Source organism: Oncorhynchus clarkii, chromosome 15 (genome assembly GCF_045791955.1).
Source record: "Oncorhynchus clarkii lewisi isolate Uvic-CL-2024 chromosome 15, UVic_Ocla_1.0, whole genome shotgun sequence".
NCBI classification, from domain to species: domain Eukaryota; kingdom Metazoa; phylum Chordata; class Actinopteri; order Salmoniformes; family Salmonidae; genus Oncorhynchus; species Oncorhynchus clarkii.
Window position 1 is genome coordinate 12,667,981 of NC_092161.1, and position 26,412 is coordinate 12,694,392.

General features: G+C 44.3%; 1 protein-coding gene across 1 annotated transcript in view; it reads left to right on the forward strand.

The window, feature by feature from the left end:
- The window catches only part of LOC139366914 (catenin delta-2-like), a 573,021-nt gene that overhangs the window by 526,772 nt on the left and 19,837 nt on the right, over positions 1–26,412 (forward strand). Inside the window, exons 22-23 of the mRNA XM_071104665.1 lie at positions 4,382–4,466; positions 24,463–24,589. Of these exons, the coding sequence (XP_070960766.1) occupies positions 4,382–4,466; positions 24,463–24,589 (212 nt within the window). The remainder of the gene's footprint in view (positions 1–4,381; positions 4,467–24,462; positions 24,590–26,412) is intronic.

Below are 26,412 nucleotides of genomic sequence, written 5' to 3' on the forward strand. Positions count from 1 at the left end.
CTAGACAGCTCACTCTCTCCCAGCTAGACAGCTCACTCTCTCCCAGCTAGACAGCTCACTCTCTCCCAGCTAGACATATCACTCTCTCCCAGCTAGACCGCTCACTCTCTCCCAGCTAGACAGCTCACTCTCTCCCAACTAGACAGCTCACTCTCTCCCAGCTAGACAGATCACTCTCTCCCAGCTAGACAGCTCACTCTCTCCCAGCTAGACCGCTCACTCTCTCCCAGCTAGACAGCTCACTCTCTCCCAGCTAGACAGCTCACTCTCTCCCAGCTAGACCGCTCACTCTCTCCCAGCTAGACAGATCACTCTCTCCCAGCTAGACAGCTCACTCTCTCCCAGCTAGACAGATCACTCTCTCCCAGCTAGACAGATCACTCTCTCCCAGCTAGACAGATCACTCTCTCCCAGCTAGACAGATCACTCTCTCCCAGCTAGACAGATCACTCTCTCCCAGCTAGACAGATCACTCTCTCCCAGCTAGACAGATCACTCTCTCCCAGCTAGACAGATCACTCTCTCCCAGCTAGACCGCTCACTCTCTCCCAGCTAGACAGCTCACTCTCTCCCAGCTAGACAGATCACTCTCTCCCAGCTAGACAGATCACTCTCTCCCAGCTAGACAGATCACTCTCTCCCAGCTAGACCGCTCACTCTCTCCCAGCTAGACAGCTCACTCTCTCCCAGCTAGACAGCTCACTCTCTCCCAGCTAGACAGCTCACTCTCTCCCAGCTAGACATATCACTCTCTCCCAGCTAGACCGCTCACTCTCTCCCAGCTAGACAGCTCACTCTCTCCCAACTAGACAGCTCACTCTCTCCCAGCTAGACAGATCACTCTCTCCCAGCTAGACAGCTCACTCTCTCCCAGCTGGACAGATCACTCTCTCCCAGCTAGACAGATCACTCTCTCCCAGCTAGACAGATCACTCTCTCCCAGCTAGACAGATCACTCTCTCCCAGCTAGACAGATCACTCTCTCCCAGCTAGACAGATCACTCTCTCCCAGCTAGACAGATCACTCTCTCCCAGCTAGACAGATCACTCTCTCCCAGCTAGACAGCTCACTCTCTCCCAGCTAGACAGCTCACTCTCTCCCAGCTAGACAGCTCACTCTCTCCCAGCTAGACAGCTCACTCTCTCCCAGCTAGACCGCTCACTCTCTCCCAGCTAGACAGATCACTCTCTCCCAGCTAGACAGCTCACTCTCTCCCAGCTAGACCGCTCACTCTCTCCCAGCTAGACAGATCACTCTCTCCCAGCTAGACAGCTCACTCTCTCCAAGCTAGACAGCTCACTCTCTCCCAGCTAGACAGCTCACTCTCTCCCAGCTAGACAGCTCACTCTCTCCCAGCTAGACAGCGCACTCTCTCCCAGCTAGACAGCTCACTCTCTCCCAGCTAGACAGCTCACTCTCTCCCAGCTAGACAGCTCACTCTCTCCCAGCTAGACAGCTCACTCTCTCCCAGCTAGACAGATCACTCTCTCCCAGCTAGACAGCTCACTCTCTCCCAGCTAGACAGATCACTCTCTCCCAGCTAGACAGCTCACTCTCTCCCAGCTAGACAGATCACTCTCTCCCAGCTAGACCGCTCACTCTCTCCCAGCTAGACAGCTCACTCTCTCCCAGCTAGACCGCTCACTCTCTCCCAGCTAGACAGATCACTCTCTCCCAGCTAGACAGATCACTCTCTCCCAGCTAGACAGATCACTCTCTCCCAGCTAGACAGATCACTCTCTCCCAGCTAGACAGCTCACTCTCTCCCAGCTAGACAGATCACTCTCTCCCAGCTAGACAGATCACTCTCTCCCAGCTAGACAGCTCACTCTCTCCCAGCTAGACAGATCACTCTCTCCCAGCTAGACAGCTCACTCTCTCCCAGCTAGACAGCTCACTCTCTCCCAGCTAGACAGCTCACTCTCTCCCAGCTAGACAGCTCACTCTCTCCCAGCTAGACAGCTCACTCTCTCCCAGCTAGACAGCTCACTCTCTCCCAGCTAGACAGCTCACTCTCTCCCAGCTAGACAGATCACTCTCTCCCAGCTAGACAGCTCACTCTCTCCCAGCTAGACAGATCACTCTCTCCCAGCTAGACAGCTCACTCTCTCCCAGCTAGACAGATCACTCTCTCCCAGCTAGACAGATCACTCTCTCCCAGCTAGACCGCTCACTCTCTCCCAGCTAGACAGCTCACTCTCTCCCAGCTAGACCGCTCACTCTCTCCCAGCTAGACAGATCACTCTCTCCCAGCTAGACAGATCACTCTCTCCCAGCTAGACAGATCACTCTCTCCCAGCTAGACAGATCACTCTCTCCCAGCTAGACAGCTCACTCTCTCCCAGCTAGACAGATCACTCTCTCCCAGCTAGACAGATCACTCTCTCCCAGCTAGACAGATCACTCTCTCCCAGCTAGACCGCTCACTCTCTCCCAGCTAGACAGATCACTCTCTCCCAGCTAGACAGATCACTCACTCCCAGCTAGACAGATCACTCTCTCCCAGCTAGACAGCTCACTCTCTCCCAGCTAGACAGATCACTCTCTCCCAGCTAGACAGATCACTCTCTCCCAGCTAGACAGATCACTCACTCCCAGCTAGACAGATCACTCTCTCCCAGCTAGACAGATCACTCTCTCCCAGCTAGACAGATCACTCTCTCCCAGCTAGACAGCTCACTCTCTCCCAGCTAGACAGATCACTCTCTCCCAGCTAGACAGATCACTCACTCCCAGCTAGACAGATCACTCTCTCCCAGCTAGACAGATCACTCTCTCCCAGCTAGACAGCTCACTCTCTCCCAGCTAGACAGATCACTCTCTCCCAGCTAGACAGATCACTCACTCCCAGCTAGACAGATCACTCTCTTAACTAGACAGCTCACTCTCTCCCAGCTAGACAGATCACTCTCTCCCAGCTAGACAGATCACTCTCTCCCAGCTAGACAGATCACTCACTCCCAGCTAGACAGATCACTCTCTCCCAGCTAGACAGATCACTCTCTCCCAGCTAGACAGATCACTCTCTCCCAGCTAGACAGATCACTCTCTCCCAGCTAGACAGCTCACTCTCTCCCAGCTAGACAGATCACTCTCTCCCAGCTAGACAGATCACTCACTCCCAGCTAGACAGATCACTCTCTCCCAGCTAGACCGCTCACTCTCTCCCAGCTAGACAGATCACTCTCTCCCAGCTAGACAGATCACTCTCTCCCAGCTAGACAGATCACTCACTCCCAGCTAGACCGCTCACTCTCTCCCAGTTGCTTGGGGATTTATTGATCTATCGATTTTAGAGGCTTAATTTCAACTTTGTTGTCTGGCTTCTACATTTACAGTAACTACAATTTTGTCTGTACGAAATGGAGCTACTCAATCCCCGTGAGTCCTATCAGTGCGCGCGTGCGCCTCGCATATTTGAGGTTTCTGTAGCCTTGTGTTTCTGCCCATTCACAAGAGCTGTATTTATACGTTTCTAATGAAACACAAGTTTACAATAACCACCCTCTCCACCAAGTCTCTCCACTGCTCTTACAAAATGAAAAACCCACTCTGTTTCTTCTCATCTTCTCTAAAGTGGCTAGCGGCAGCCATTAGCATGCTGGAGTCGTTGGTTTTAAAGTAACTGTTCAATATCTGATCAGGAAGATTGCGCTTCTTCTAAACAGCAATCACCTCTTAAAACCATAATGGAACCAGTCAGAGGGACTCATGATGTTGAACACATTTAAAACCATAATGGAACCAGTCAGAGGGACTCATGATGTTGAACACATTTAAAACCATAATGGAACCAGTCAGAGGGACTCATGATGTTGAACACATTTAAAACCATAATGGAACCAGTCAGAGGGACTCATGATGTTGAACACATTTAAAACCATAATGGAACCAGTCAGATGTTGAACACATTTTCTATCTCTGCAGTGTTCACCTTAAAGTTAGTGTGGCCTATATGGGGAATAGGGGAGGTTGAGAACTAATAAAGTAAATGAAGACTTCATGTGGACAATGTTAGCTCGTCTGAGTGTCCCTCTGTTTCTCAGTTAAAGCATAATGCCTGAAATGAGATATAGGCTCACAGAGAAACATATACAGTATATACAGTTCTCACACAATTCAAATAAAAATTTCTCCCTCTCTCTCTCTCTCTCTCTCTCTCTCTCTCTCTCTCTCTCTCTCTCTCTCTCCCTCTCTCTCTCTCCCCCCCTCTCTCGCTCTCTCTCTTTCTCTCTCTCTCTCTCTCGCTCTCTTTCTCTCTCTATCTCTCTCTCTCTCTCTCTCTCTCTCTGTCTCTCTCTCTCTCTCTCTCTGTCTCTCTCTCTCTCTCTCTCTCTCTCTCTCTCTCTCTCTCTCTCTCTCTCTCTCTCTCTCTCTCAGACACTCAGCCAAGGTGGTGAAGGCAGCCTCTCAGGTGCTCAGCAGTATGTGGCAGTACAGAGACCTACGCAGCCTCTACAAGAAGGTAAGACATACACAGCTTATAATGCTTCGTAACAGCATCATAGGAGTGACATAATTCATCATAACAGCATTATTAGAGTGACTAATGCTTAGTAACAGCATCGTAAAGAGTGACATAATGCTTCATAACAGCATCTTAAAGAGTGACATAATGCTTAGTCACAGCATCGTAAAGAGTGACATAATGCTTCATAACAGCATCTTAAAGAGTGACTAATGCTTAGTAACAGCATCTTAAAGAGTGACATAATGCTTAGTAACAGCATCGTAAAGAGTGACATAATGCTTAGTAACAGCATCGTAAAGAGTGACATAATGCTTCATAACAGCGTCTTAAAGAGTGACATAATGCTTAGTAACAGCATCGTAAAGAGTGACATAATGCTTCATAACAGCATCTTAAAGAGTGACATAATGCTTCATAACAGCATCTTAAAGAGTGACATAATGCTTCATAATAGTGTAAAAGACACCTGACTAGAACTGTTGTCCCATGACCTCACAAAATAAGCGTTCCTATTCTGGACTTATTCCCAGATCGTGCCTTGTGTAGACATGCTTAGCTTGGTGTTACAGGTTTTATTGCTTTCTATCACTTTCTAGTTTTGGAGCGTTTTGTCAAGGCAGTTGGTTTTGTTTGTGCTCCCACATTCTCTGGGTTATCAAATCTCACGACTCATTTGAGATATGCTGTATACAATAGAAAAACATGAGTCAGCCTGTGGATACATGAAATCGTGTTTGTGTGCATGCATGCGTTACGTGTGTGCGAGTATGTGCGTTTGTGTGTGCACGCTAATGCATGCAAGTGTGTGTGTGTGTTGTGTACATAGCTCCCTGGGGTGGACCATTACTACGTTCACACAGAAGAGTAATGGGGTTTAGACGAGAGGCACAACAGCACAGTACTGTGAAAGATTTAGTGTGAAAGTTTCATCAATAAGACATTGTTGAGCCCAGAGCTCAGGTTCTGTTGTGTACTGCAGGTCTATTCAAGTCCTCTTCCTCTATCTCGCTCTCTCGCTTTATTTCATTCATTCCAATCACTATTTCTCACTCTCTTTCTCGCTCTCTCTCTCTCTCTCTCACTCTCTCTCTCTCTCTCTCTCTCTCTCTCTCTCTCGGAAAGGAACACCCCGACCCAACTTGATTAGGTGCTATAGATGTCCTGATGTTTTCACTAAACACAGTATAGTGTAAACACACTAAGCAAAGTATAATGTAAACACAGTATAATGTAAACACACTAAACACAGTATAGTGTAAACACAGTATAGTGTAAAGATAATATAGTGTAAACACACTAAACACAGTATAGTGTAAACACAGTATAGTGTAAACATAGTATAGTGTAAACACACTAAACACAGTATAGTGTAAACATAGTTAACACAGTATAGTGTACACACAGTATAGTGTAAACACAGTATAGTGTAAACATAGTATGATGTAAACACACTAAACACAGTATAGTGTAAACACACTAAGCAAAGTATAATGTAAACACAGTATAATGTAAACCCACTAAACACACTATAGTGTAAACACAGTATAGTGTAAAGATAGTATAGTGTAAACACACTAAACACAGTATAGTGTAAACACAGTATAGTGTAAACATAGTATAGTGTAAACACACTAAACACAGTATAGTGTACACACAGTATAGTGTAAACACAGTATAGTGTAAACATAGTATGATGTAAACACACTAAACACAGTATAGTGTAAACACAGTATAATATAAACACACTAAACACAGTATAGTGTAAACATAGTATAGTGTAAACACACTAAACACAGTATAGTGTAAACATAGTATAGTGTAAACACAGTATAGTGTAAACACACTAAACACAGTATAGTGTAAACACACTAAACACAGTATAGAGTGAACACAGTATAGTGTAAACACAGTATAGTGTAAAAACAGTATAGTGTAAACACAGTATAGTGTAAACACACTAAACACAGTATAGTGTAAACACAGCATAGTGTAAACACAGTATAGTGTAAACACAGTATAGTGTAAACATAGCGTAGTGTAAACACACTAAAACAGTATAGTGTAAACAAAGTCTAATGTAAACATAGTATAGTGTAAACACACTAAACACAGTATAGTGTAAACATAGTATAGTGTAAACACACTAAGCACACTATAGTGTAAACACACCAAGCACAGTGCAGTGTCAACAGATTATAGTGTAAACACACTAACACGGTACAGTGTACACTTACTAAACACTGTATAGTGTAAACACAGTAAAGTGTAAATGCAATAAACACTGTATAGTGTAAACACAGTAAAGTATAAACACATTAAACACAATACAGTGTAAACACACTAAACACTGTATAGTGTTAACAAATTATAATATAAACACAATATGGTGTAAACACACTAAACACAGTATGGTGTAAACACAGGATAGTGTAAACACACTAAACACAGTATGGTGTAAACACAGTCTAGTGTAAACACACTAAACACAGTATGGTGTAAACACAGTCTAGTGTAAACACACTAAACACAGTATGGTGTAAACACAGAATAGTGTAAACACACTAAACACAGTATGGTGTAAACACAGGATAGTGTAAACACATATAGTGTAAACACAGTCTAGTGTAAACACACTAAACACTGTATGGTGTATACACAGGATAGCGTAAACACAGTCTAGTGTAAACACAGCAAAGTGTAAATACAGTCTAGTGTAAACACAGTATAATGTAAACACAGGATAGTGTAAACACAGTCTAGTGTAAACACAGGATAGTGTAAACACAGTCTAGTGTAAACATATACACACTGTATGGTGTAAACACAGTCTAGTGTAAACACACTTAACACAGTATGGTGTAAGCACAGCATAGTGTAAATTCTAGAGTAAACATGGTTTCACCTGTGGTAGTATACATACCCCTCTATGGGTGGAGTTTTCTCCTTATCACTAAACATTGCATCATTATTTCTAGTCAGGGAGCTGAATGATATGGGCCTTAACCGGTTCCTCCCCTTATCAGTACTGCCACATGTGACCGTTGTCCCTGCACTCAGCCCCTTCCAAGCTTCATCATGGTACCCCTCAGGTCTCTTTTATAACTAATGATTAATAATAGTTAAAGCTAAGAAATCCAAACCTATCAGTCCACCCTTTTAAAACATCTGATATCATACTGTTCAACATTACAGTGCCTTGCAAAAGTGTTCATCCTCCTTGGTATTTTTCCTATTTAGTTGCATTACAACCTGTGATTTTAATTGATTTTTATTTGGATTTCATGTAATGAAATGTAATGTAATACACAAAATAGTCCAAATTGGTGAAGTGAAATGAAAAAAACATTTGAAAAGTGGTGCTTGCATATGTGTTCACCCCCTTAACTATGAAGCCCCTAAATAAGATCTGGTGCAACCAATTACCTTCAGAAGTCACATAATTGGTTAGATAAAGTCCACCTGTGTGCAATCTAAGTGTCACAAAATCTCAGTATATATACACCTGTTCTGAAAGGCCGCAAAGTCTGCAACACCACTAAACAAGGGGCACCACCAAGCAAGCGGCACCATGAAGACCAAGGAGCTCTCCAAACAGGTCAGGGACAAAGTTGTGGAGAAGTACAGATCAGGGTTGGGTTATAAAAAAATATCACAAACTTTGAACATCCCACAGAGCACCATTAAATACGTTATTAAAAAATTGAGAGAATATGGCACCACAACAAACCTGCCAAGAGAGGCCCACCGAAACTCACGGACCAGGCTAGGACGACATTAATCAGAGAGGCAACAAAGAGACCAAAGGTAACCCTAAAGGAGCTGCAAAACTCCACAGTGGAGATTGGAATATCTGTCCATAGGACCACTTTAAGCCGAACACTCCACAGAGCTGGGCTTTACGGAAGAGTGGCAAGAAAAAAGCCATTGCTTAAAGAAAAAAATAAGCAAACACGTTTGGTGTTTGCCAAATGGCATGTGGGAGACTCCCCAAACATATGGAAGGTATCCTGGTCAAAGGAGACTAAAATTGAGCTTTTTGGCCAGCAAGAAAAACACTATGTCTGGCACAAACCTAACACCTCTCACCACCCCAAGAACAACATCAGTGAAGCATGGTAGTGGAAGCATCATCGTGTGTGGATGTTTTTCATCGGCAGGGACTGGGAAACTGGTCAGAATTGAAGGAATGATGGATGGTGCTAAACACAGGTTATTCTTGAGGGAAACCTGTTGCAGTCTTCCAGAGATCTGAGACTGGGGCAGAGGTTCACCTTCCAGCAGTACAAGGACCCTAAGCATACGGCTAAAGCAACACTTGAGTGTTTTAAGGGGAAACATTTTTATGTCTTGGAATGGCCTACTCAAAGCCCAGACCTCAATCTAATTGAGAATCTGTGGTACGACTTAAATATTGCTGTACACCAGCGGAAACCATCCAACTTGAAGGAGCAGGAGCAGTTTTCCCTTGAAGGATGGGCAAAAATCCCTGTGGCTAGATGTGTCAAGCTTATAGAGACATACACCAAGAGACTTGAGAGACGGCTGTAATTGCTGCAAAAGGTGTCTCTACAAAGTATTGACTTTGGGGGGGTGAATAGTTATGCACGCTCAAGTTTTCCATTTTTTTTGTCTTATTTTCTTGTTTGTTTCACCCCAAAAATATTTTCGATCTTCAAAGTGGTAGGCATGTTGTGTAAATCAAATGATACAAACCCCCCAAAAATCTATTTTAATTCCAGGTTGTAAGGCAACAAAAATGGGAAAATGCCAAGGGGGTGAATCCTTCCAAAATCCACTGTACATACACTTGGAAATTACTTATTTATGGACAAACAATGACAATAGAACATGAACAAAAATGAACATTCACAGTGAGGTTTACGAACCCCTCGACGTATGGCCTCTGTGCTGTGATCACATCAAGAACACCGTCATTTCCATTCATCATAGAACACTGATAATAACATGTCCACTGGAGCTGTTGACTTCTTCCATTTCAACTTTCTCCTTCTGGTTCCTTAGAGAGTGATAGCACATGACTTGAAAAGAAAAACTAAACACAAGACATAACAGCATAAATAACGTGTTAAGATATGCACACTTGTATATGCATGACAATTCCCACTCTCCCTTCGCCTGACTGCCTTCAGGATACTTTTCTGCTGGATTCCACAAAAAATGAAGGTCCTAAAAAGACTCCTCATGCTTTCGCCCAGTCTTCCCCTTTCCGGCAACAGGTTCCAAGCCATGTCATTTTCACTTTGTTCCCCATCTCCTCTTGATGCTACTACAATTGTGGACTGAATCGTCAACCCGTTACGTTCTATGCCCATGTGATACTGGTCTCCATGCCGTCTCCTTCATTTTCATCCTTGGGTGTTACACAGACTATGATCCTTGTATGCAATTAATTGTACCTTATCATCCAGCAATCTATATGTATTGATGCGATTTACCATTAAAATTCTGATGGCACGGTAAAACAAAATCACAACAAGAAAATGTCATGATTGACTCATGATATCATCCAGTGAGTTCTCTAATAACCTCCCTGTCGGAGGACACTTAATGTTTCTCTAGAGAAATACCCTCCCTAGGCCCAATGAATTCGAGCAGTGCACCCACCCCTCAGTGTCAGAGAAACTCTCTCTCGCTGTATCCGAATCATAACTAAAACATTTTAGAAATGATCCAACCCTTTTTTAAACCCATTGTCTATAGGACAAATGTCAAATAACATAAAAACATACAGTTACCGTTGAAACCATTTTCCAACTTAGTTCATACTCTCTTATTTTACTGGCGACCTCTAAGAAAAGTTACCAGATCTGTGAGCACCCGAACCCAACAATCCAGCAGAACCAATCTGGTGAAATTTGTATCAAAACAAAGACAAAAAATGGAATAAGCAATACACAGATCACAATCCATTTGGAGTAACTGTCAACCCACAATAACATATATTTATCCTTCTATATGCAGACTGAACAAAATACAGGTGTGTATTTATGCAAGACCAGGGCCCCAGGGAATTTGTAATTTCCCCTTTGAACCCATGATTCACATCGTGACTCAAAAACAAACACTCCATGTCAATTCAAAAATAAACTAATTTGAATAACCCATGAATTTACAATTACAACTCTGATAACTCCATAAGGAAATAATTGTAACGGTATTCGTCGTCTGAAGAAGAGCAATCATCAGACCAAAGCGCAGTGTGGTAAGTGTTCATGCTTGTTTTATTAAAACTGAACACTTGAACACTATAACAAAAAGAAACAAAAGAATAACCGAAACAGTCCTGTAAGGTGCAAACACTAAACAGAAATTAACTACCCACAAAAACCATGTGGGGAAAAAGCTACCTAAGTATGGTTCCCAATCAGAGACAACGATAGACAGCTGTCCCTGATTGAGAACCATACCCGGCCAACACAAAGAAATACAAAAATATAGAAAAAAATAACATAGAATGCCCACCCAAATCACACCCTGACCAAACCAAAATAGAGACATAAAATCCCCCCCCCCCCCCCCCCAAAAGGTGCGGACTCCGGCCGCAAAACCTGAACCTATAGCGGAGGATCTGGGTGGGCATTTCTCTGCGGTGGTGGATCTGGTGAGGGACGTAGATCCTCGCCGCCGACCCCGGACTGGGGACCCTCGTAGCGTGCCCCGGACTGGGCACCCTCATAGCGGGCCCCGGACTGGGCACCCTCGTAGCGGGCCCCGGACTGGGCACCCTCGTAGCGGGCCCCGGACTGGGCACCCTCGTAGCGGGCCCCGGACTGGGGACCCTCGTAGCGGGCCCCGGACTGGGCACCCTCGTAGCGGGCCCCGGACTGGGCACCCTCGTATCGGGCCCCGGACTGGGCACCCTCGTAGCGGGCCCCAGACTGGGGACCCTCGTAGCGGGCCCCGGACTGGGCACCCTCGTAGCGGGCCCCGGACTGGGCACCCTCGTAGCGGGCCCCGGACTGGGGATCCTCGTAGCGGGCCCCGGACTGGGGACCCTCGTAGCGGGCCCCGGACTGGGGACCCTCGTAGCGGGCCCCGGACTGGGCACCCTCGTAGCGGGCCCCGGACTGGGCACCCTCGTAGCGGGCCCAGGACTGGGCACCCACGTAGCGGGCCCCGGACTGGGCACCTACGTGGCGGGCCCCGGACTGGGCACCTTCGTTGTGGGCCCCGGACTGGGAACCCTCGTAGCGGGCCCCGGACTGGAGGGCGACACTGGAGGCTCCGGACTGGAGGGCGTCACTGGAAGCTCCTGACTGGAGGGCGACACTGGAGGCTCCGTATTGGAGGGCATTGCTGGAGGCTCCTGACTGGAGGGCGTCCCTGGAGGCTCCTGACTGGAGGGCGTCGCTGGAGGCTCCGGACTGGAGGGCGTCGCTGGAGGGTCCGGACTGGAGGGCGACTCTGGAGGGAGGAGACGCAGAGACAGCCTGTTGCGTGGGGCTGCCACAGGGCCCACCAGGCTGGGGAGACCTACAAGAGGCCTGGTGTGTAGAGGAGGCACCGGATCAACTGGGCTGTGGGGAAGCACTGGAGCTCTGATGCGCAGCCTTGGCACCACTCCTCCAGGCTGAATGCCCACTTTAGTCCGGCCCCTCCAGAGTGCAGGCACAGGTCGAACCAGGCTGTGGGGGAGCAACCAATTAAATTATAACACTCTGTCCGTTTCTAAGAATTTCTAAGATTCTTATTTGCATTAAATGGACAGAGACAAGCCACCAAAATTAGCCAATAGCATTTATTCTCGAGAGCTCTGGTCATAATACCATGTACATTGGTTCATAAATGTCCCTGCTCCTCTCAGATACAATGGCAATACAATGGCATAAGCCTTCTCACATTGTTTAACAGGTGGCAGACAATCTATTACAAGCCCAAGGACTCTCCCCTCCCTGGGTAGGGACAGAATGTCCTGTAAGGAACACAGTATTCCAGCCGGTCTGACGATAGCTCCATTAGTTTCTAACAAGGAACAGAAAGTCCTTGTTGTAATTCTTGACTAAAACTACACACATTATATTCAGTATTATGATTATAATAAGATTCATACATTCATACAGTAACAGAGTAGTATTCTGTTTAGTTATAATTCTAAGCTAAATGTATACATAATTTAGTCATTATTCATAAAAATCCCATAACAGATTCACATTTTTCTTCCTATTTCCACATAATCTGTCATGGTTCCCCATCCCCAGAGATCATAAACCAACCTTTCTCTTATTGCCTCCGTTACTACAGACGTATCTTGTTCAAACATTCATACACCCCCCCCCCCCCCCCCACCCACACACACACACGCGCACACACACACACACACACACACACACACACACACACACACACACACACACACCCTGCGTATCTGTGACTGGGCTTCCACCTTCCTTACTGGTCTGGCCAATACACCACTACACTAGGGTTTTACTCTCCACCCTGTTAAGGACTTCCCTTCTCTCTATGAGATTTACCCTCTACAGGAACTATCCTGCTTGGGACTTTATCTATGAGATTTACTCTCTACAGGAACTATCCTGCTCAGGACTTACTCTATACTTTATAGTACTAGCAATAACCAACCTACTCGGGATTTACCCCCTAGGACTTACCCCCTAGGTACCAACCTGTTCGGGTTTGACTTCCGGGACTTACCAAAGCTATGACCGGTCATTACTCAATGGGCCTACTGAATAAACTCAGGCTTTCTAGGTCCGTATCCTATAATTGTTCAGCCTACAAATCTCATCTCCCCAAGATGTCAAAATGAGTGGAAAGAGGTTTAGGAACTGTGCCTGCCTTGTTTGTTGTGCCGGATCCTGTTCCACTGATCTGGACTCTCTGGTTTGACTTTAAATCGCGGTGAATCCTGCCGACAACGCCAACTGTTAGGTCCTAATTTTCAGAGTAAAAACTCTGAACGGACACTATGAAAGCTTAAACCAAGTTTATTCTTCCCAGAGGGTCAATATAGCTGCATTAGACAAAGACATGGTTTCACCCATAGTAGTATACATTCCCCACTTTGGGTGGAGTCACCTCCTTATCGCTACACATCATTATTTCTAGGCAGGGAGCTGAGTGATATTGGACCTTAAACGGTTCCTCCCCTTATCCACACTGCCACATGTGACCGTTTTCCTTGCCCTCAGCCCCTCCCAAACTTCATTTTGGCACCATTCATGTCTCGTTTATAACTAACGATTAATAATAGTTAAAGCTCAGAAATCCAAAGTATAGGTATACTGCTGTTAGTTGTGAGGTGTATTTTAATCATGGTCTTTTAATTATCTACTTTGGGGGGGGGGGTGCAAATGGTCCCCAATCTTTGTTGTGTGTGCTAGTGTATGCTTGTGCACATTGTCATGACGTTGGCCTTGGGGATAGGTTTATGACAGTCATAAATAGCTCTTCCCCCTTTTTCCTCTCTCTACCCTACTGATATGACATTTGAAAATCCCTTGGTTACATAGAGATTCTGGGAACATCAAAAGATGGGGGGAAATGAACTATATTCTAGTAATCCGACCAATTGAACATATGCTGTGGTACAGAATTAATATGATGTCAGTTTGCTTGTCAGCTGAAAGATTCTCATCAATGATAGGATGACATAAACTCTACAGTGGAAAGTCTACACATCAGAGTTATCGGGTTCACATGGAATTGTTGTTCAATTTAAATATTTGAATATACAATTATTGGTGAAGAGATTAAATGTAATTTTAGCTTCCAAATGAGAGATTTGGGTTTTCATAAGGTTAGGGCTCTGCTCAATCAGTGGCCCGCCCCTGTGAAGAGACATGGGTTATAAAACTTTTCAGACACACCCTTCTCGCTCCACTAGCCTTGACGAAAATGTAACCTCCTGTTCCAAGTACGTGAGGTCTGCAGCCTCTGCGTTAAAAGGACTAACATGTCAACTACAGAACTAAGCCAACCTCAGCGTAAGATTTGGTTGCGAATGGTATGAACTTTGAACTCTTATTCACTACAGAAGTGATACCTCCTAGCCGTTGAGTTAGCAACAGCAGCTGCAAACGCGGGCTAGAAAAGAACAGACAGAGTATCCCGTCTACCACACAACAACATTACTACAACATATCCAATTTACCACCAGAGACATTCTCCAAAGGACAAAGGACTCAGTTTGGCAACACGGCCTTCCATCTACCACCAACCTACCGAAACGCAGATCAGAGTAAATATTTATTTTCCTTTTCCAAATGGGGGGTAATTTAGAATGCATAAGATACTGTATTTACGATAGCATAGCTTCTCCCTTTGTCCCTCAGTCTTCCCGCTCTTTCACTCAAACCCAGCCCCTTTTCTTTTGTGTAACCAGCTGTCATATCTGTTCCGCCCGCTAGGGACGTTTTCCTTTATGACGTCATTTGTAATCAAGGTATGATTCATTCTTTGTATATGTAATTATGTTTGAATAGTTAGGTATTTAGTGAATAAATAATTAAACCCAATTTTGTATTGCTGATGCAACTTGTTAGCCAGGGTTCGTGAAGATAACCAAGAATTTACAACTTTCAGATGAGACTGAATTAAGGTGCCGATTAATATTGACTGCTATTGATGTAAAATATTACTAGGTCTTTAAGAGTTTATTCGGAAGATAACAGCTCTATAAATATTATTTTGTGGTGCCCCGACGCTCAAGTTAATTACACTTACATGATTAGCTCAATCAGGTAATATTCATTACGGAGAAAGGATTTTATAGAATAGCATCCCATATCACTTAATCCGGCCAAAGACACGGCAAAATGTATGCGTGAGTGCACAAGCATCTGTGTGTGTGACACATAGAGAGAACACTGTTGTATGTGTGTGTGTTATAATATTAGTAGTGTGTGTGTGTGTGTGTGTGTGTGTAATATTAGTAGTGTGCGTGCTGCGTAATTTTAGTATTGTGTGTGTTGTGTAATATTAGTAGTGTGTGTGTGTGTGTGTGGTGTAGTGTGTGTGTGTAATAATAGTAGTGTGTGTTGTGTAAAATTAGTAGTATTAGTGGTTTGTGTGTGTGTGTGTGTGTGTGTGTGTGTGTGTGTGTGTGTGTGTGTGTGTGTGTGTGTGTGTGTGTGTGTGTGTGTGTGTGTGTGTGTGTGTGTGTGTGCGTGCGTGCGATTGGTTTGTGTGTGGTTTTCCTCTAGGATTTTGCCTGTGCTTAGCTCTATTCCGTTGATTTTTATCCCAAAAAACTCCATAGTCCTTGCTTATGACAAGCATACCCATAACTTGCACCATGCTCAAAGGGATATTCAATGTCTGCCAAAAGGTGCCCTATCAATATGTACCCATCGACCAATAGGGACCATCCTACCAATAGGGGCCCTTCTACCAATAGGGGCCCTTCTACTAATAGGGGCCCTTCTTAGCGAGGCATTGGAAAACTACCTGGTCTTTGTGATTTTATTTGTGTTTAAAATTCACTGCTGAACTGAGGGACCTTACAGATAATTGTATGTGTGGGCTACAGAGATAAGGTAAGGTTCAATAATCATGTTAAAACTCTATTATTGCACAGAGAGTGAGTCCATGTAACTCATTATGTGACTTGTTGAGCAAAGGTTTACTCCTGAACTTATTTATGCCATAGCAAAAGGGTTGAATACTTATTGACTCAAGACATTTCAGCTTTTCACTTTTAATTAATTTGTAAAATATTCTATTAACATAATTCCACTTTGACATTATGGGTTTTGAATACTTTCTGAAAGCACTGTATAACTGTGTCTATCTCCCTCTATTTCACTTTCTCTACCCACTGCTTTCTCTACCCATTGCTTTCTCTACATGTCTGTTTTCTCTACAATTTTCTCTCTGTCTCTCTGTCTATGCCTCTCTCTGTCTCTCTCTCTCTGTCTCTGCACTCTCTCTGCTTTCTCTCTCGGTCTCTCTCGCTCTCTCTTTTTCTTTTTCTCTCGGTCTATGTCTCTCTTTGTCTCTCTCTGTCTCCCTCTCTCTCTATATATCTATCTGTCTTTGTGCTCTCTCTGCTTTCTCTCCCGGTCTCTCTCGCTCTCTCGTTCTCTGTCTTTGTCTCTCTTTGCTCACTCTGCCTCTCTGTCTCACTGTTTCTTTGTCTCTCTGTCTCTTGCTCTGCTCTCTCCTCTGTGTCTCTTTGTCTTTTTGTCTCTCTCTTTCTGTCTCTTTGTCTTTCTCTCTTTCTCAGTGCATTCAAGGGTCGTTAAATCCGAAACAACCAGACAGTCAGCTGTCTCCTTTATCTATCCTGATGCTGACATTAACAAGTGCCCACGGCAGAGTCAGAGACACTAACTGATTGGGCTGCTAAGGAGCACAGAAACACACTCAGTTCAAACCAATAGTGTGATACAGTCTACCTGGGGCTAGGCAACAGCATATACTGCAACACAGAATATTATCACATTGAGCTAAAGGCATCAGCTCTGACAGCTGACGTTAGTCAGGTCATTATGCGTAACACATGAAGGTCACAGGCATACTGTGTATTATGCGTCATGTGTGTGTTGGATTTATAGGATGTGAGGCTTATGCGTGCATAGACGTGCTGAACTACACGTGTAGCTCTGCATAGTTCCCAGTCTAACCATAGTCTAGAACCAGAGAACATCAGCTGGGAAGGATGGTTTCATGGAGGATGGTGTGATGGAAGGATGGTATAATGAGGGATGGTGTGATGAAGGATGGTGTGATGAAGGATGGTGTGATGAAGGATGGTATGATGGAAGGATGGTATGATGGAAGGATGGTGTGAGGGAAGGATGGTGTGATGGAAGGATGGTGGGATGGAAGGATGGTGTGATGAAGGATGGTATGATGAAGGATGATGTGATGGAATGATGGAATGATGGAAGGATGGTGTGATGGAAAGATGGTGCTATGGAAGGATGGTGTGGTGGAAGGATGGTGTGATGGAAGAATGGTGTGATGAAGTATGGTGTGATGAAAAATTGTGTGATGGTAGGAGGGTATGATGAAGGATGGAATTATGGAAGGATGGTGTGATGGACGGATGGTGTGATGAAAATTGGTGTGATGAAGTATGTTATGATGAAGGATGGTTTGATGGAAAGATGGTGTGATTGAAAGATGCTATGATGAAGGATGGTTTGAAAGGTGGATGGTGTGATGGAAGGATGGTGTGATGGAAGGATGGTGTGATGGAAGGTTGGTGTGATGAAGGATGGTGGGAAGAAGATTGGATTGAGAAGTTGTCTGATGATGAATGGTGTGATGAATTATGGTATGATAAAGTATGGTGTGATGGAAGGATGTTTTGATGGAAAGGTGGTATGATGAAGGATGGTGTGATGTTGGATGTTGTGATGGAAGGATGGTGTTATGGAAGGTTGGTGTGTTGAGGGATGGAATGATGAAGGATGTTTTGATGGAAGGATGGTGTGATGAAAGATGGCGTGATGAAAGGATGTGAGGGAAGGATGGTGTGATGGAAGGATGGTGTGAGGGAAGGATGGTGTGATGGAAGGACGGTGTCATGGAAGGAAGGTGTGGTAGGTTAATGGGGTGACAGAAGGATGGTGTGATTGGTGTGATGGAATGATTGCTATGATGAACGATGTTGTGATGGAAGGATGCTATGATGAAGGATGGTGATATGGAAGGGTGGTGTGATGGAAGAATGGTGTGATGGAAGGATGGTGTGATAGAAAGATGCAATCATGAGGAATGTTGTGATAAGTGGATGGTATGATGGTATGATGGAAGGATGGTGTGATGGAAGGATGGTGTGATGGAAGGATGATGTGATGAAGGATGGTGTGATGGAAGGATGGTGTAATGAAGAATAGTATGATGAAGGATGGTGAGATGAAGGATGGTGTGATGGAAGGATGGTGTGATGGAAGGATGCTATGATGAAGGATGGTGTGATGGAAGGATGATAAGATGAAGGTTGGTGTGATGGAAGGATGGTGTGATGAAGGATGGTATGATGAAGGATGGTATGATGAAGGATGGTGTGATGAATGATGGTGTGATGAAGATTCGGTGATGAAGGATGGTGTATTGAAGGATGGCGTGATGAAGGATGGTGTGATGGAAGGATGATGTGATGGAAGTATGGTATGACGAAGGATGATGTGATGGAAGGATGGTGTTATTGAAGGTTGGTGTGTTGAGGAATGGAATGATGAAGGATGTTTTGATGGAAGGATGGTGTGATGAAAGATGGCGTGATGAAAGGATGTGAGGGAAGGATGGTGTGATGGAAGGATGGTATGATGGAAGGATGGTGTGAGGGAAGGATGGTGTGATTGAAGGATGCTGTGATGGAAGGATGGTGTCATGGAAGGAATGTGTGGTAGGTGGATGGGGTGACAGAAGGATGGTGTGATTGGTGTGATGGAATGATTGCTATGATGAACGATGTTGTGATGGAAGGATGCTATGATGAAGGATGGTGATATGGAAGGGTGGTGTGATGGAAGAATGGTGTGATGGAAGGATGGTGTGATAGAAAGATGCAATCATGAGGAATGTTGTGATAGGTGGTTGGTATGATGGTATGATGGAAGGATGCTATGATGAAGGATGGTGTGATGGAATGATGATATGATGAAGGATGACATGATGAAGGGTGGTGTGATGAAGGATGGTGTGATGAAAGGATATTGTGATGAAGGATGGTGTTATGAAAGACGGTGTGGTGGTAGGATGGTGTGATGAAGGATGGTATGATGAAGGATAGTGTGATGGAAGGATGGTGTGATAGAAAGATGCTATAATGACGGATGGTGTGATAGGAGGGTGGTTTGATGGAATGATTGTGTGATGGAAGGATGGTGTGATGGAAGTATGGTATGATGAATGATGGTGTGATGGAAGGATGGTGTGATGGTAGTATGGTATGATGAAGGATGGTGTGATGGAAGGATGGTGTGATGGTAGTATGGTATGATGAAGGATGGTGTGATGGAAGGACGGTGTGATGAAGGATGGAATGATAAAGGTTGGTATGATGGATACCTTGATGGAAGGATTGTGTGATTAAGGATGGCGTGATTGAAGGATTGTGTGATGGTAGGATGGTGTGATAGAAAGATGCTATGATGACATTGTGTGCGATGATGGGATGGAAGGATGGTGTGATGGAAGTATGGTATGAAGAAGGATGGTGTGATAGAAGGATGGTGTGATGAAGGATGATGTGATGGAAGGATGATATGATAAAGTATGGTGTGTTAAAAGGATGGTGTGATGAAAGGATATTGTGATGAAGGATGGTGTTATGAAGGACGGTGTGATGGTAGGATGGTGTGATGGTATGATGGAAGGATTGTGTGATAGAAAGATGCGAAATTGACGGATGGTGTGATGGAGGGATTGTGTGATGGAAGGATGGTGTAATGGAAGTATGGTATGATGAAGGATGGGGTGATGGAAGGATGGTGTGATGGAAGTATGCTATGATGAAGGATGGTGTGATGGAAGGATGGTGTGATGAAGGATGGAATGATGAAGGATGGTATGATGGATGGTTTGATGGAAGGATTGTGTGATAGAAAGATGCTATAATGATGCATGGTGTGATAGGTGGATGGTGTGATGGAAGGATTGTGTGATGGAAGGATGGTGTGATGGAAGTATCGTATGATGATAGATGGTGTGATGGAAGGATGTTGTGATGGTAGTATGGTATGATGAAGGATGGTGTGAGCGAAGGATGGTGTGATGGAAGGATGGTGTCATGGAAGGAATGTGTGGTAGGTGGATGGGGTGACAGAAGGATGGTGTGATTGGTGTGATGGAATGATTGCTATGATGAACGATGTTGTGATGGAAGGATGCTATGATGAAGGATGGTGATATGGAAGGGTGGTGTGATGGAAGAATGGTGTGATGGAAGGATGTTGTGATAGAAAGATGCAATCATGAGGAATGTTGTGATAGGTGGATGGTATGATGGTATGATGGAAGGATGCTATGATGAAGGATGATGTGATGGAATGATGATATGATGAAGGATGACATGATGAAGGGTGGTGTGATGAAGGATGGTGTGATGAAAGGATATTGTGATGAAGGATGGTGTTATGAAAGACGGTGTGATGGTAGGATGGTGTGATGAAGGATGGTATGATGAAGGATAGTGTGATGGAAGGATGGTGTGATAGAAAGATGCTATAATGACGGATGGTGTGATAGGAGGGTGGTTTGATGGAATGATTGTGTGATGGAAGGATGGTGTGATGGAAGTATGGTATGATGAAGGATGGTGTGATGGAAGGATGGTGTGATGGTAGTATGGTATGATGAAGGATGATGTGATGGAAGGATGGTGTGATGGTAGTATGGTATGATGAAGGATGGTGTGATGGAAGGACGGTGTGATGAAGGATGGAATGATAAAGGTTGGTATGATGGATAACTTGATGGAAGGATTGTGTGATTAAGGATGGCGTGATTGAAGGATTGTGTGATGGTAGGATGGTGTGATAGAAAGATGCTATGATGACATTGTGTGCGATGATGGGATGGAAGGATGGTGTGATGGAAGTATGGTATGAAGAAGGATGGTGTGATAGAAGGATGGTGTGATGAAGGATGGTGTGATGGAAGGATGATATGATAAAGTATGGTGTGTTAAAAGGATGGTGTGATGAAAGGATATTGTGATGAAGGATGGTGTTATGAAGGATGGTGTGATGGTAGGATGGTGTGATGGAAGTATGCTATGATGAAGGATGGTGTGATGGAAGGATGGTATGATGGAAGGATTGTGTGATAGAAAGATGCGAAATTGACGGATGGTGTGATGGAGGGATTGTGTGATGGAAGGATGGTGTAATGGAAGTATGGTATGATGAAGGATGGGGTGATGGAAGGATGGTGTGATGGAAGTATGCTATGATGAAGGATGGTGTGATGGAAGGATGGTGTGATGAAGGATGGAATGATGAAGGATGGTATGATGGAAGGATGGTGTGATGAAGGATGGAATGATGAAGGATGGTATGATGGATGGTTTGATGGAAGGATTGTGTGATAGAAATATGCTATAATGATGGATGGTGTGATAGGTGGATGGTGTGATGGAAGGATTGTGTGATGGAAGGATGGTGTGATGGAAGTATGGTATGATGATAGATGGTGTGATGGAAGGATGGTGTGATGGTAGTATGGTATGATGAAGGATGGTGTGATGGAAGGATGGTGTGATGAATGATGGTATGATGAAGGATGGTTTGATGGAAGGATGAAGTGATGGATGGATGGTTTGATAGAAAGATGCTATGATGAACGATGTTGTGATGGAAGGATGCTATGATGAAGGATAGTGTTATGGAAGCGTTGTGTGATGGAAGAATGGTGTGATATAAAGATGCAATCATGAGGAATGTTGTGATGGTGGATGCTGTGATGGAATGATTGTGTGATGGAAGGATGGTGTGATGGAAGGATGATATGATGAAGGATCGATGGAAGGATGATATGATGAGGGATGGTGTGATGGAAGGATGGTGTGATGGAAGGATGTTATGATGAAGGAAGGATGGTGTGATGGAAGGATGATATGATGAAGGATGGTGTGATGAAAAATAGGATGATGAAGGATGGTGTGATGAAATGATTGTGTGATGGAAGGATGGTGTGATGGAAGGACGGTGTGATGAAGGATGGTATGATGGATGGTTTGATGGAAGGATTGTGTTATGAAGGATGGCGTGATGAAGGATTGTGTGATGGTAGGATGCTGTGATAGAAAGATGCAATGATGACCTTGTGTGTGATAGGTGGATGTTGTGATGGAAGGATGGTGTGATGGAAGTATGGTATGATGAATAATGTTGTGATGTAAGGATGGTTTGATGGAAGGATGAAGTGATGAAGGATTGGCGTGATGAAGGATTGTGTGATGGAAGGACAGTGTGATGAAAGGATGATGTGATGGATGGATGGTATGATGAAGGATGGTGTTATGAAGGATGATGTGATGGTAGGATGGTGTGATGAAGGATGATATGATGAAGGATGATGTGATGATGGGTTGATGGTGTGATGGAAGGATGATGTGATGAAGGATGGTGTGATGGAAGGATGGTGTGATGAAGAATTGTGTGATGAAGGATGGTGTGATGGAAGGATGCTATGATGAAGGATGGTGTGATGGAAGGATGATAAGATGAAGGTTGGTGTGATGGAAGGATGGTGTGATGAAGGATGGTATGATGAAGGATGGTATGATGAAGGATGGTGTGATGAATGATGGTGTGATGAAGAATTGTGTGATGAAGGATGGTGTATTGAAGGATGGTGTGTTGAGGGATGGAATGATGAAGGATGGTGTGATGGAAGGATGGTTTGATGAAAGGATGAAAGGATGATGTGATGGACGGATGGTATGATGATGGATGATGTGATGGAAGGATGGTGTGATAGTACGATTCTATGATGAAGGGTGGTGTGATGGATGAATGGTATGTGAATGTGATTTAAGGATGCTATGATAAAAGATTGTGTGATGGAAGGATGCTATGATGTAGGATGGTGTGATCGAAAGATGCTATGAAAGGTGGATTTTTTGATAGAAAGATGCTGCCCTGAGGAATGTTGTGATAGGTGGATGGTGTAATGAAGGATTGATAAATAGATGCTATGAAGTACGTCATGATGGAAGGATGGTGTGATAGAAGATGCTTTTTATTTTTCATCCGATATTTAACCAGGTAAGTTGAATGAGAACACGTTCTCATTTCCAGCAACGACCTGGGGAATAGTTACAGGGGAAAGGAGGGGGATGAATGAGCCAATTGTAAACTGGGGATTATTAGGTGACCATGATGGTTGGTGTGAGGGCCAGATTGTTAATTTAGCCAGGACACCAGGGTTAACACACCTACTCTTACGATAAGTGCCATGGGATCTTTAATGACCTCAGAGAGTCAGGACACTCGTTTAACGTCCCATCCGAGAGGAGAGGAGAGGAGAGGAGAGAAGAGGAGAGGAGAGGAGAAGAGAGTAGAGGAGAGGAGGGATAGGATGAGAGAGGAGAGGAGAGGAGAGGAGAGGAGAGGAGAGGAGAGGAGAGGAGAGGAGAGGAGAGGAGAGGAGAGGAGGGATAGGATGAGAGAGGAGAGGGGATGGGGCAGGGCAGGATTGCGCGTGTGTGTGTGTGTGTGTGTGTGTGTGTGTGTGTGTGTGTGTGTGTGTGTGTGTGTGTGTGTGTGTGTGCGCGCGTGTTAGCAAACAAAATATAAGGTGTTTCATGGTAGGCAAGAGGAGAGGGAGTTCCCAGATGATGGAGAAACAGTGATGCCAGAGCAGTCTTGGTAGTTACAGTATATCATTATTAACTGTTAAGGTTATGGTTCTTCTATAGCCAATCCTAATGTTTCATGTTTTATGATTTCTTAGGTGTTGTTTTTAGTTATCCTGTTTTTATTCTTCACGGAAGACTTTTATAACTTCCGTCATATCAACACAGTAATTATAAACTGGGTCGTTCGAGCCCTGAATGCTGATTGGCTAAAAGCCGTGGTATATCAGACTGTATACCACAGGTATGACAAAAACATTATTTTTACTGTTCTAATTACGTTGGTACCCAGTTTATAAAAGCAATAAGGCACGTCAGGGGTTTGTAGCAGGTTGCCAATATGCTAAGGGCTGTTCTTAGGCACAACACAACGCAGAGTTCCTCTCGTGAGTGAAGTTTTGGGTTGTTTAGGTAGAGAAGCATCGTTAGACAGTTACTTAATTGGAGCTGGGACCCAGCTGAGAGTTCTGCCTCTTCTATTTACAGTCATTATATGAAAACAACAGCTGCCGTACTTTGTTGTTATATCATCCATCTGATGAAGGACCGAACAGGGATCAGTATGTGTGTTTTATTGTGAAGACATTTTAACATACTGTATCTGTCTGTGTGTTGTGTAGGATGGATTTGTTAATGTCTTTGTACTTTAAACATGTTTCTCTCTCTCCTTTATTGCTCTCCTTCTCTCACTCACAGGATGGATACTCTCAGTATCACTTTGTCGGTTCTGCCTCTACGATAGAGAGAGACAGACAGAGACCCTACTCCTCCTCTCGCACCCCTTCTGTGTCCCCCGTACGAACCTCACCCAACAACCGCTCAGGTCAGTGTGTGTGTGTGTGTGTGTGTGTGTGTGTGTGTGTGTGTGTGTGTGTGTGTGAGTGTGTGTGTGTGTGTGTGTGTGTGTGTGTGTGTGTGTGTTTGAGAGAGAGAGAGAGAGAGAGAGAGAGCTGTCCCTTCTTGTCACCCTGATAAACTCTTCCCTCTAACTTCCTGTCCCTTAACCAGGCCAATGAGCCAAAGAGCTATAGGAGTACATTAGCATTATCCATTAGCAACAGCGCTAACCTGCCTATGGCTGTGCTTCCTTCACAGTGGGTTTAGCATGGTGATGAGGCAGAAAAGTGCTTTTACTCTCCCTGGCTTAGTGGACTCTTGAACTGACCCTGGCCTCAACTTCAGAGAAAACAGCTTCCATGCCTAATGGTGTGTGTGTGTGTGTGTGTGTGTGTGTGTGTGTGTGTGTGTGTGTGTGTGTGTGTGTGTGTGTGTGTGTGTGTGTGTGTGTGTGTGTGTGTGTGTGTGTGTGTGTGTGTGTGTGTGCAAAAGCTTTTCCAGGTCATTGGTAAGCCATCACTTTTTTTGTACCACTCTATTGCTCCTCTCCTACTAAGAACTGAGATGGTGTAGCTGGTATTATAATGCTGTAAGTGAGTGTGTGGTATAGTAGTGAGTAGGTGTGAAGTTGAACATGATGACCTAAGTTGGAAGAGGATAGGAAAAGATGAGTCGAACTTTGAATATTGTCGTTGAAAAGCAGGAGCTTTGAGGAATATAGAGACCCTGCTCTCTCCTCTATCCCTCCTCTCCACACCTCTACTTTCATTCCCGTTCTCCCTCTCCATCACCCCTCTATTTCTCTCTAAACCTGCATTCCATCATTCACTCCGTCTTCTGTTCTCTAGAACATGCTGTTCTGTATCTACTAGAACCATGTTCCTCTGAGGCTGATCAAAGCAGATTGAGAGTGGGAGGAAGGGAAGGATGGAGGGGGAGAGAGAGAGAGAGAGAGAGGTGGGGCAGTCAGAGCTAGAGAGAGAGAGAGAGAGGTGGGGCAGTCATTTTATTGTACATTTATTTTAACAGGGTGTCAACACTGAGACCGAGGGTCTCATTTCCAGGTGATCCCTGGTACACAAGACACATTGAGATACAATAAAAAACATGCATAAATACATGTTAAAATACACACACAAATATGCCAAAAACACCATCATAAAGAACAGTTCAATTTCTCAGCTACTAGGTCCTCAAACAACACTCAACTGCCCGAGAGGCTCCAGAGCATCACATTTTAATGAGATCTGCAAATTGCAATCTTAAAAACTAAAGGCGGATTTACCTAATTCGTTGGTGCCATCGAGGAACCTCAAGAGTTAACCAACCCTGTGAACATGTTTTGTAAATCATGTTTTTATACTTCAACAATGAAGTTAGGTCAGTCGGAAAGCTTGCGTCGTAGAGCTTTGTAAACAAAGAGGGAGTAAGGAAGTGACCTATGGGTCTTTAGCCAATCCCAGCCAACCTTTTGATCCAGGATGCAGTGATGCGTATTAATACTGTCACCTGTCATAAAGAAAAGGGTGCTGTTGTAGACAGCATCCAAAGGTTTTCACCTCTACGGGACCGGTGTCCCTCCACCGGTTGAGCTAACGTGCACTAATGTGATTAGAATGACGTTGTAAGTAACAAGAACATTTCCCAGGACATAGACATGTCTTATATGGGCAGAAAGCTTAAAGTCTTGTTAATCTAACTGCACTGTCCAATTTACAGAAGCTGTTACAGTGAAAAAATATCACGCTATTGTTTGAGGATGGTGCACAACAACAAAAAACTTTTTTCACGGCAACTGGTTTGATACAT